The sequence below is a fragment of the Rana temporaria genome, chromosome 2 (assembly GCF_905171775.1).
Source record: "Rana temporaria chromosome 2, aRanTem1.1, whole genome shotgun sequence".
Taxonomy (NCBI): Eukaryota; Metazoa; Chordata; class Amphibia; order Anura; family Ranidae; genus Rana; species Rana temporaria.
Genome location: NC_053490.1, coordinates 100508293 through 100521720, shown reverse-complemented (window position 1 = coordinate 100521720; position 13428 = coordinate 100508293). Strand labels below are relative to the sequence as shown.

At 38.3% G+C, this 13428-nt stretch overlaps 1 protein-coding gene across 1 annotated transcript; it reads left to right on the top strand.

The window, feature by feature from the left end:
• The first annotated feature begins 610 nt into the window (after positions 1 to 610).
• Positions 611 to 10813, top strand: LOC120929276 (keratin, type II cytoskeletal cochleal-like). Its single transcript, XM_040340601.1, has 9 exons — positions 611 to 1255; positions 1344 to 1552; positions 1989 to 2049; positions 3305 to 3400; positions 4662 to 4826; positions 4961 to 5086; positions 6302 to 6522; positions 6675 to 6706; positions 9449 to 10813. The coding sequence occupies exons 1-9, from the start codon at positions 710 to 712 to the stop codon at positions 9778 to 9780; spliced, it is 1788 nt and encodes a 595-aa protein (XP_040196535.1). The 5' UTR covers positions 611 to 709; the 3' UTR covers positions 9781 to 10813.
• The last annotated feature ends 2615 nt before the right edge of the window (positions 10814 to 13428 follow it).

Here is a 13428-nt window from a genome sequence, read left to right as displayed (position 1 = left end):
TATAATATGTGACATGATAAGAAACATTTCAGTTTTGTCATTACAAAACTTCAGCATTTAAATGTTACTGTATAATGCTTTTTTGCATTAGCATATGGCAAACTTTTGTGAAACAACTGAATAAGATTCAAAATACTTTCCACTTAGATAGATATTAGACACGGAGTTACTTTACAAGACTTTCTACCATTTCAACAAAAGGCTTTATCACGTAAACCTAGCAAGGCAAGACATATCTTACAGTGCAACTACATATTACTGATATTTTATGACACCCTGATTTCTCACAAATACAGACTCCAGTGTAGAGCAGCCCTGGAATTTTGCCAGTTAGTAATTTTTTATGTGTTGCCCATCCTTAGAAACAAATTAAACCAACTGATTCATTTTTATGTTTCTGCACTTTCCTTGGTATAGCATTAATATTGTTTTATGGGATAGACGCTGCCAGATATAAATTATAACAATTTTTGTTTTAGGTGTGTGAGACATATTACAGCTAAAATTATGAACAAAGTGGGCCTTGCCAACTCTTAGAAGCTAATAAAAGGGTCTTCCTAGTTTACTGTTGACCAAGCCCATATCAGCACCTGTATAAAAAGGTCTAGTCACCACTGACTGCCAACACAGCCAGATCTGACATTGGCCGCTGTTCATTCTACTTTCAAGAGAATTCACTGTTGTTCAACAGCAAATTTGTCAAGACAACATGCCACACAAACAGTATCATAAATCCGGAGTTAGGAACTTCAGCTCTTCCTCTTTATGTGCACCAGGAAATTCCAGCGGATTCAGTGTCTCTTCATACCGCAGGGGTCCTAGCTTTAGTAGCAGAAGCCTTCACAACGTAGGCTCTGTTGGGCACAGAATGTCAGGTGCAAGCTACATGAGGGGCTCATATGGGTATGGTGGACATGGATCTGGACTAGGAGTTGGTGGTGTTGGATCATCCTTCAGCAGTAGGGTTGGTGGAGGATATGGTGGTGGTGGATTTGGTGCTGGTGGTGGATATGGGCTTGGTGCTGGATTTGGTGCTGGAGGTGGATATGGTGTTGGTGGTGGTTTTGGAGCTGGTGGTGGGTTTGGTGGATATGGAGCTGGATTTGGCCCTGCTGGTATCACACCAGTTACTGTTAATCAAAGCCTTCTCATGCCACTCAAATTGGATATTGACCCAAGCATACAAAGAATGAGAAAAGAAGAAAAGGATCAAATTAAAACATTGAACAACAGATTTGCTTCCTTCATTGACAAGGTACAATATACAAACATATTTAATTTACAGCACACAGCTGACTTTTTTTAGCGTCCTCACTAATATGCCTCTGACAACTTGTTTTTAGGTCCGATTTTTGGAGCAACAAAATAAAATGCTGGAGACTAAATGGACTTTGTTACAAGAACAAAAGACTGTAAGAAGCCATATAGAACCCCAGTTTGAGAGTTACCTAAACAATCTCAGGAGGCAACATGAAAATATCAATGGGGACAGAGCCCGGCTGGAGGCTGAGCTAAGGAACATGCAAGATATTGTGGAGGAAAACAAAAAGAAGTAAGTAAAATAGCACTGGACTGCAACAAGGGATAGTTGCCCAGTGTACATTGAAGTTGATGATGAGGAAAGGGCACAATTTCAAGTTGGAATAACAAGTTACTAATAATTAAGTATGACTGCAATTCCTTTTTTTTAGCATTTGTAATGCCACTGCCGATATGGGGCCACATTTAACAGATGTACAGGCAATGCTGCCACTGTATAAAATGACTGCAGTATGTATTACCTAAAGGAAAGACTAAAAAAAGACTAAAAATATTATCTCTACAAGTCTGAATGGATGGTAGCTGGAAACTTTGTGTGCAGCATATAAAATATTCACTTCCTGAACTTATTATTTATTTTTCATTGCTCTTGATTACATGTGGAAGTAGATATTGATTTATAGAATCTTGTCAATACATTGCTAACTTTTTTTATTCTTTTTTTTAAGGTATGAAGATGAAATCAACAAGCGCACAAGTACAGAAAACGATTTTGTTTTACTTAAAAAGGTGAGCACATACATATAAGTAGAATGATTAAAGGGCCATACTGTACTGTGCGCTCTTTTATGGGACATAGAGTGATGTGTATGTATTGATGTTCTGAGGAACATGTTGTCATTTTATAAATGAGTAAAAGTAGAACATGTCATTTAAAACATTTAGCTGACTGGTAAACGGCATACATTAAACTATTATGATGCAGTTATGGTCAAAGCTGCACACACTTTTTTTTTCTGTACCTTTCTGTTGTCAGTCTGTATAAAGTGGTACATTAGCTTGTTTCTTACCTGAATATTCACAGATGCTTTCTGATGTTTGTCATTTTCTGCCATAAACTGGTAATACAGTGTGTGCCCAGAATTGTATTGTGATGTATGCACATGCTTAGGTATTTTTCTCTAAATATTGAATACATTGGTCTGTATGGGATTTATTTGCATTTGCATTTACATTTTCACTTGTAACTGGATAATACATTTTAGCCTTAGTTGATAAGAAGTGATTGACAGTGTATGTTGAAATGTGTCATTCACTGTGTCCGGAGGGCAGCAGATTAGCCAAGCCTAGTTTATGTAGAGTTTAATTAAATGTAGATCTTTTCAGTGTAATTATTCCCAAACTGCCTCACAATTTTATATAATATACATAATGATACACATTTCAAAACATTAAAACAGAGAAAAAAGTATATGGTTATTTTATCACTTCTATCTACCTGGTATATAACCAATTTAGGCCCTTTTAAACTTAACCTATCAAACCTCTCAGTCATAATATATTTCCTCTAAAAGTTTAATATCTGCTCACAAGTCTAATGGGCAAATTGCAAAACGTAGAGTACTTCTATGATTACATCTGTACAGTATATTTATTTGGACATCTTATAACTTTTTCCATGTACTGCTTTTAAAATTGAGTCAGGTACACCAGTTTTAACTTCCATAGCTGTCTATACTTGCTAAATGTATTAGATACATTAGTCTTTGACATGAAAAGTGAGCAGAAGTGCAGGGCAATTTGAAACAAAATCTTCTTCAGTTCACTACACACTTTAGTAAATCCAGACCATATTCACATGAGTTTACTGTATATTAAAGGTTAGTAAATCAAACCCATAGTGTGGTGGGTGGTGATATGTTTAAGGAAGGGTTGATGACCAACGTTTTATCAATCTCTGAGATATCAATCTGTCTGTCGTTGAGTTTTGTTGATTATTTTAAATTAATTATCAACTCAAAAACTAATAATATGAATGTTTTAGGATGTGGATGGTGCTTTTATGAACAAATCAGAGCTGGAGGCCAAAGTAGGGTTGCTGCATGAGGAAATCAGCTTCCTCCGAGAAGTATTCCAAATGGTAATTATGAAATACACTAAACTTCTTAGGTTTGTTCACAGTGAGCACTTTAACTACATTATATGTGACTATAAACTGGCATTCTGTTCCATTCCTTGATATAAACATGAACCAAGCATAAAAATATAAATGGCAGACAGCACAAGACACTTCCTCTTCTCCTAGAGCAGAACATTCACACTTGTTTGTACTTGAAGATCCACTGCAGCTTACAATCATCTAAATGTTCTTACAAGGTTATTTAAGCTTGTAAACCAGGAGACCATTTGGTTTTCTATGTATTATAAATGTGAGCAATTTACTACTGTTTGAGAAATGTAAATTGGTATATAATTAAAAAAAAACGGTGGTTATTAATTGGTGAATAATTGAAAAATGACTGGAAAACTCTGTGGGATAGTAAAAAACATGTACACTGTTATAGTATATATAATGTGGCCATGCTATTGACTGGAGAATGAGGTGTCAGGCTTATTATGCAGATTATTTGTTCAAAGACAATTAATACATTTTGCATATTTTCCTTCTCTCACTCCTATCACAGTGTATTGCATTCTTTGCAACAAATACACTATCTGATTACCGAAATAATGTGAAAGTTGGAATGTTGGAGCATCCATTTATTTTTGTTACAATGAATACAGCAGGTGCACAGAAATTACATGGCAGGTGGTTGGGGATTTAAGTTGGCAATATCAAAGGTAGCATTTTGTTCAAAACTTTCATAGTGAAATTAAAAAATATGTTCATTCCTGAAAATTTTTGTTTTTTATTGCCAATGTTCTGAATTCTACATTCAATTCACTATATGCATTAAAATACGTACACATTTTCCCAAACAAAGGGCATTCAGAGTTAGAATTTCATTAGTTTAGGAAAAATATTTCCTCCATTGATGATTTAACCCCATTGTTTATTGTAAAATCAAACAAATGTTCAGAAAACAACTTTTTTCAAATTAAATTCTACTAGTGCAGTGATGGCGAACCTTGGCACCCCAGATGTTTTGGAACTACATTTCCCATGATGCTCCACTACACTGCAGCATGCATGAGCATCATGGGAAATGTAGTTCCAAAACATCTGGGGTGCCAAGGTTCGCCATCACTGTACTAGTGTATGGCTAGCTATAAGTTAATAAATAACATGGGTGCTGAGGTAACCAGGAGATACAGTATCTAAGAATAGTTGGAGTCAACATACAAAGCATGCTTTGGCAATTACTACATTTTTTTTAACAATATTTATTGTTGGATTTCAGGAAATAGATCAGCTCCATGCCCAAATCTCAGACACATCAGTCGTTGTGTCCATGGACAACAGCCGAGATCTTGACCTGGAGAGCATCATTGCAGATGTCAAAGCTCAGTATGAGGAGATGGCTAAAAAGAGTCGATCTGAAGCAGAGACTTGGTATCAATCTAAGGTGGGTTCTGTTATTTGGTACTTGTGCTTATTTTGGTCAATATTATGGATACCACAATGAAAAAAATATTTGGCTGAGTTGTTCAATATGTGTTTTGTTCCTGTGTGTTTCTTATTTTATATGCTTGTTTTCAGTATGAGCAGCTGCAAGTCAGTGCTGGAAAACATAATGATGATTTACGGAACACAAAGAATGAAATTGCAGAATACAACAGAATGACAAGCAGAATCAGAGGAGAAATAGAAAACATGAAGAGTCAGGTATGATGATAAAAAATATCACACCCTCATCTTGTGTCTGAATATGTAAAGTTTTTGTCAATGCCTAGGAGCAACATATCCATCATACCAGCAGTTTGGAAATACTACATTACAGCGACTGCACTTACTGATGTGATGATCATACTTTATCCACACTCAAGAAGACATATAAAGTATTGTGGCCTTCATTGCAACACCAGAATGTTGTTTACATTCAAAGACTCATATTTTATGATCCTCTATAGTACTTAGGGTCTCAACCTCCTAACCCCCCCTAAATAGCAATGAGATCAAATTAAAGCTGTTGTTTGAAGTGCTTAGCACACTAAAGAATCAACACAAAAATCATGGATTCCCTTTAGGAATCATTCTGTTTTGGGGCCATGCAGGTGATAGGTGCTATTGCAGATTTTTTTGTTGAGAAATTATAAAATTTGCATGTTACCACTCAATGGCGCCCTATGGACACAGGGGATTCCTGGTTTTCCTGAAAAATCCTTTAAAAAAAGAAATTATGTACAGAATAGCTATTATGATTTAACAGCATTATGCTGCTAAAGACATGATTGTGACTATACTTTTTGAACAAAACTGTACTAGATCTATGCAATGATTGCCTATATGGTCAGTTACTAGATAGAGCCAAACAGGATAAAATACATTATTGGGTGTGTGGGAGGGAACCTTGCAGATGTATGGTCCCTTCCACCCAGAGATGGAATTTTTGAATAAACTTATTGTTGAAGAACAAGATGATATCATGGAATGTCACCTTTACCTTACATACTGTCACCTTACATACTGTATATGCATAAATTAAACCTCATGTGATGAAAATCAATACAGTCCAGTAAAGTTTGAATTATAATTTTAACTTGGGCATCTTGGTGGTTAGGTGACTAGAACTCTTGCTTAGCAAGGTTGGAACCCCACATATGATGCCTACCAAGGACACAATTTGCAAAGATGCATATTTTCTGCCTGGGTTTCATGGTGTTTTCAGTCATAATACAACAATATACTAGAAGGTTAACTGCTTTCCATCCATACTGACACTAAATTGTAAACTCCTCTTTGACAGAGACTGGTGTAAATGGTTTAATCTGCTCTCTACAGTGTTGTAAAAACATATTTGTGCTATCCGAATAACATAAAAAATAGCAAAGTGTATAGTGTAAATTATATATTCTTTCTTTTTTTTTTTTTTATCCAAAGCGTACCAAGTTAGAAGCTGCCATAGCAGAGGCCGAAGAGCGTGGAGAAGCTGCAATCCGAGATGCCAAGAATAAACTGATAGAGCTGGAAGATGCGCTGCAGAAAGCCAAGCAGGAGATGGCTCGCCTATTAAGAGACTATCAGGAATTGATGAACTCAAAACTGGCTCTAGATGTCGAGATTGCCACTTACAGAAAGCTCTTGGAAGGAGAGGAATTAAGGTAAGCAAGGCATTACTACTTAGTTCTAATAGTAAAACATGTAAAAGAAAAAAAAATAGCAAATTGTATTTTTGCATTCTGCTGATAAAACAGTGTGTTAGATTATAAATATTATTATTATTCTCCTAATAAATGCATATTTTTCTTGACAGGATGTCTGGAGATGGAGGCTGTGTCAGCATCTGTAAGTTCTGTGCACATTTTTTTTTATTTTAATAGGGAGTAATACTTTTTATCCAATTTAAATTCTATGAAACTTATGAGATTTATGGAATGTGCTCTGACCCAATATAGATCAGCTAGCCACAAGGCTGTTCTTGTATTGTACAGTATACTCATGGTGCCATAAGCTTTTGTTTAATGAGGTACCTGCAGATTTAGTATTGCAAACAGGATAGAAAACCTTGTTCATTCACTAATTCTATACTTGACAAGACAGTTCTTTGCAAAAAGTGTATATGGTCTGGTGGTCAGACCAGGCCTGCATGTCCAACTACCCATTGGTGTAAATGGCCAGCTTTACATAAAAAAGTCTAGGTATTGCAAAGAAATGTTTTGTCTTTTTCAAGTTTCTTTGACATGTCATGTGATAGAATTCTCCTCCTACATAAAATACATTGCTTCCTCAAGGAATGGATATCTGTCATTAAGTTAAACAGAAATCTCCTTTTGAGTCCAGCTTGTGACAGCTGATGGCAAAGGTGTATCACCTACTGCAGAGGTGACCAGATTCAAAAGTTGTAAGTCAGGGGTGCCCAACCAGTGGCCCGCGGAGCCCTCTGATGTGGCCTGCGACCTCCTGCTCTGGAATGTAATAGAATAGAATACTGTTATTAAAGGTACATTTATTAATAAAATCACAGTGTACGTAAGGGCATATCTGTTCTGCAGTGGTTACTGGGCTGCTTTCAAACAGTGCACCTGCGGGTTACCTGCACTGAGCCATAGACTTCTATTACCTGCAAGTTTGGTGAGCTTTCTGAAAGTGCACCACACCTACAGGATATAATACAAGTCTATGGCAAAGTGCAGCTAACCTTCAGAAAAGGCACAGGGGAACTGTGCTGCACCCGTGGTGGGGGTAAACAACAGTGCATCGGTGTGAAAGCAGCCTTAGGCCCCTTTCACACGGTCAGTCTGACCCAATCGGACCCTCCATTCACCTCTAAGTAATGGCAGATGTAAATGTACTTGTGTCTGTTTACAAATGCCTACTTCCAATCCGATCTGCTAAAAAAAAAGAATAGAGTGGGCTCTATAGAGTAGAGTGGGCTGCCATTCACACGCTCCACTTGCTTGGCCCGTGACCAGTTACCAAGTCGCTTAAATGGCCCTCGCTCTTCAAAAGGTTAGGCACCCCTATTGTAAGTACTGTGGGGAAAAAATCATCCCAGCATCTTTATATTAAAAAAATAAGGCAGAAAGCCAATGAAAAGGACTGGTAAATAGAAGGATGAGTACTGGCTAGCAATGCCTCTGAACCAAAACTATGCAGGGAAAATGGGAGATGAGTTCAACTTAGGTGTTTTTGCACAACTAGAAGCAGCTTTCACTCAGAATGTAGCTGTGACTCCCAGTACTGATGAGAGGCCTCTCTCTACGCCCCACTATGATGGCAAGCTCAAATGTCTCCAGTAGCAGAAGCAGTGGTCAGCACTGCTGATTGGCAACAATGGAAATATTTCACCACTTGCATTTCATCATACTGTCTTACCAACCCCTAACAACAGGCATAAGTAGTGTCTGAAAATATATACATTATCCAAAATATTCTCCATGCCCAGAAGCATTAATTCAATAATTGCAGGATTTATAAATTTGAATACTGATCTATGAATGCCAAGCCCATCGTTGATATTGTTGTTACCCCCAAATGCATAAAATCAATCACAGGTGTGACCAGACTAATGTTTTCCAAAATTAATCAATCCTTCATAAGCAATAATATCTGATCATGGCTGGATACCAATGATTAATAGAACATCAGAACAACCAGCAGTAATTACTGCTACAGTCTTCCTACCATTGGGGTTTATTTACTAAAGCTGGAGAGTGAAAAATCAGGCTCACTTCTTCATAGAACCCGATCAGTTTACAGGTTTTATTGCCGAAGCTTAAAGTGGTTGTAAACCCGTAAAAAAAACCAAAAAAACCTGCAGGACAAAGGCATACTAGCTCATTATGTATTACTTACCTTAGATTGAAGCCATCCGCGGACATCTCTCCCAGAGCTTGCTTCCAGGGTATCGCGGATTTGCCGGAGCCGAGATGACGTTACTTCCGCGCATGTGCGCAGGAGCCGTCGGTTACGGCACAGCTAACTGAAGCAACGGCACGATGTGCCATTGCTTCAGTGCGCAATCACTTCGGCACATGCAGACACAGGGGGATATCTCCTAAACTGTGCAGGTTTAGGAGATATCCAGGCTAGCTACAGGTACTGTAAGCCTTAATATAGGCTTACCTGTAGCAAAAATAAAAGGTTTACAAGTACAATCACTTTTATTGATTGGCTACCATGCATAGCTGCACCAGATTCTGAGTGCACCAGTTTTAGTAAATCTACCCTATTGAGCCTGTAGCCTCCCACCCAAATTGTATTTATGGTACTCAGTAAGGAGTACTTTTTGTTTTACCCAGCAGAATACAAACTTAAAATGCAGAGTTTGTTAAATACCCCCACTACAAACACTTTAAAGTTTAATTGAATGACTGATGTGCAGAGCAGATTAGAAAAATCCACTCATCTGCTGACAGCCAATATAATTTTGGTATTTACTATTTAGAATGAAAACACTAATAAAAAGCTTGCTAGTTAGCTATCATGTCCTACTTTGTGCATCGTTATGTGCCTTGTTATAAAACAGTTTCAGTTGTTTTCTTTTGGCATGATTGTCACAAGCAACACTTCACTTTTTTCTTCCAGCCGTCGTGAGCTCCACCACTGGTGGAGTAATTGGAGGTGGAGGGTATGAAGGAGGCAGCGGATACCACCATGGAGGGTCAGGATTAAGCTCAGGATTCAGCTCTGGAAGCGCAGGTGGAAGGGGCATAACCGGCAGCAGATTTAGCTCTGGAAGTAGCATGAGCTCTAGCGGAGGTGGATATACCACCACAGGTGGATATACCACCACAGGAGGAATCCACGGTGGCTCCGTGGGAGGTTCAGCACACTCTGGCGGGTACACTTCAGGAGGTACTGGCTCCTCTTCTGTTAATGTCACAAAAACATCAACCACAACCACAAGAAAAATCTGATTTCTAAAAGCTGTCATTCAATCTTCTGACCTGCAAATATCTTGTGCTCTGATGTGTTTCTAATTCTTCGGTTTCTTTGACCAACAATTCAAATTATCACATAATTATTTTAAAGAAATGTGATGTTCAGTTATTTTGCTGCTCAGTGTGCTATCTGTCTATGTAAGGCCAATATTGTATCATGAATTGTATGTTTCTGTGCATAATGCGCTAAAGAAAATATTCTGTAACAAAAGCTCATATGCAGTTATCTGAGACACCTGTGGACGAAGTTAGTGAAAATTGCCATAAGCTGAGTTAGTGTGCATGCTAAATTTATTTCCAATTCATTATTTACAGTTCTCTTTGGTTATGCAGTAATAGGCAAATTTCACTGACAATGGCATGCATCTTTCCTTACATCGTAAAATACATTTTAATTTTCCAGCTCAGTCCTTTTAAGATTATAACAAGCTCACATTTCAGGTAGTAACTCGGTGACTGGCCACTTAGTCAACTCTGCCCAACATGCTTGGAATGCATAATGTGTTGAGTTATTGCACAAATCTTTAAGGTAACTGCAGCTCTCTTTATATATCAATATCTGATTAGTTGCTTTGGGTTTCTGCAGTGTGTATGCAGCCTTATAGCACTTCTCTACATTGTTATCCCTTTTTATCACTTAATCAAAATGTTGGTCAAATCAGTCACAATTGGCTACTGCTTCTTGTATGTGGTCTTACTGCGCTATAAAGGCTTGTTGATGCGTTACTACACCTAATGAACCAAATTTATGGTTTCAATTGAAGTCATATGTTTCACTGCTAAAACAGAAGAAAACCAAACTTATTACAAAAGATTTTTTTGTGAAATAAAATAATATGGATAGATAACTGTGGGACGTGTGGGCTACAAACAACAACAACTTGTCAGATGGTAGCATTCATGTTATGATGATATCAATATTACATTAGAAATATGTTCAGTCGTTATTGGTTATGGTTATACACCTCATTGTATAAATATCCATCTACCAGTTTTCCTTATTGGTTTCTGAAACAGAAAAGAGCTAAACAAATGGAAATATGCTGTGGTGTGTTTTTCTATCTTTTTTTTCCTGACTCTGATATGCAAGTTCTGCTTTTATGTTTGTTTCATAAAAACATGCTAATAAAGTGATAACTTTTGCAAAATCCTTGCCTGTTTTCTTAAGTGAACATAGACAAACATTTGAAAAATGTAATTTAAAGGTAAACTTCAGGCAGGTACAACAACACAATGTAATACAGTTATGTATTCCTTTTAGAATAACTAAGTGTGTTTTTGCAAGCATCTAGTATAAATACCTAAACTTCCCTAGATCTAAATCGGTATTCTATCATCCCATCTAATGCAGCACTCTAAGCTAGCGAGGGAGGGGGGGTAATTCTAGAAGCCAATCAGGTTCTGCTACATGCATATGTGCTCACATGGAATATGCAGACAAAGAGAAAGAGAAGAGTTTATTGCTTAGAAGCCATACATGGTTCAAAATTCGGCCAGTTCAAATGGGACCAGACAAATTTCAATCCATGTATGGGCTAACTGGCTGTACACAAGTACATTTCTGGATCAACTTGTGTGCAACCAGCCTGTTGGGGTTTTTCCCCAATGATCAGTGCCACCGGCTATAGACAGCAATGCTGATAGTTGTATTCTGACAGCGAAGAAGGCTCCCCGTCAGCAGAATACAATTGCACAATGGGAGTGATTCCCCCATTAACCTCAAATGTGTGTTGGGGGAGATAGGAAAAAAGAAAAGAAAGAATTGGATAAATTTAGGAGGGGGGTGGGGGTAGGATGCGCAAAGATAATGAATGAGACGGGGTGGGAGTGAATAAAGAGTGGTGTGGGAAATGGTCACTAAAAGTCCCTCAGGGGAACACCAGGATAGGTGGAGGGTGGGAGGGGTGGAGGAGGGTGGAGGATGGGAGGAGAGGGGGGGGGATGGGAAAGAGTATGTTACACAGGAATAAATTGTTCACTACTGTATGTAAAATATGAACCGAAGGAGAGTATAGAAATTAATGATATTGCACAAAAAATGAAACACATTGGGAGGTTGCAAGGTAACACACAATGGGAAAAAGATTGTTATACTAAAACAGAGTTTGAAATTTACACAGAAATAACTTTTGATGGTATATATACACCTTTTCAGGTGGTTGTGCTACAATTCTTAAAAAGCATGGTAAATGAGTAGTAGGCACGGGATTATAGGACAAAATAAGGAAATAGGGGTAGTGATGTGTTATGTATTTTCTTTTTTTTTTTCATTTTTTCCTTGTTTTGGATTTTTTTTTTCTTTCTTGGGTCGTATCCTCGACTTTTTATGATATACTCCACACCTCTGAATGCAGAGTAAGATATTAAATATAGGCTCATGGAATGTCAGAGGCCTGGGGACAGTAGCTAAAAGAGCAGCCGTGCTCTCTACAATGGAAAGATACGGGGTAAAGATGATCTGCCTGCAGGAAAACACTTAACAAAGGATACCATCCAACAGCTCCAGAGTAAAAAATATCCAATTCAGTTCCACTCAGTATACTCTTCATACTCAAGAGGGGTAGGAGTCATGGTGCGAGCTGGGGTGGGGTTTTCCTGCAGGCAGACCAGTATAGATGAGAACGGTCCATATGTTTTTCTGCATTGTACAATTGATAACAGAATGTATGTAATAGCAAACATGTACAGTATATTCCTCCACCTTTTAAAATAGATATAATGTTAAGATTAAATGAATTTATACAGGGTAAGGGAGAAATACCGGTAGTAGTAGTAGGAGATTTCAACGAGGTCTTAGACCCAAGGGTCGATAGCTTTCCTGCACCGTCGTATTCAGACTCTATAGGGAAAAGCCGACTGAGCCAATTTATGTAAGAAGTTGGACTAATCGATATATGGAGAGTGAGGAGTCCGGGCGTTCAGCAATACTCTTGCTATTCAAGCACGCACTCCACACTCTCCAGGATAGATATGGTCTTGGGGAATGAGAGAGCATTACGGGTCATGGGAAAGATAGTATACCTGCCAAAAGGAGTGTCGGACCATTCCCCAATGGTTCTAATAGAAAACTCAGAGGGACAAAAAACTCAGAGAGATTGGAAAATTAACCCTTATTGGTTCGAGCTAATAAAAGAATCAGACGGGATTCTGCCCAAACTGAGGGAATTTGTGGAATTGAATGAAGGCTCTACAGGGACGGGGATAATATGGGATACCCTGAAGGCATACCTGAGGGGTATCCTGATCCAGCAGGTGGCCAAACTTAATAAAAAAGGTAGAGAAGGAGAGCAAAATATCCGTAGAGAAGTACTGGCGGCAGAAAATAACTATGTAATAGATCCAACATTAGAGAAGAAAGAAATATGGCTAGAGAAACAACAAGCATATAGAATGGTAATCATGCGAGAAATGGAGACCAGACGACTCTTCTTGCGGCAGTTCTCCTTTGCAGAGGGTGAAAGTGTTGGAAGGATGCTGGCGCAATTGGTGAAGTCGAACTCCCTACCCTCTGATATCCGGGCTATTAGAGCAGCAGGAGGGGCAATAACATCAGACACCTCAGAGATAGTGCAGACCTTCCAGGGGTACTATGAAAAGCTGTACACCGCACAGAAGGTGGGGATG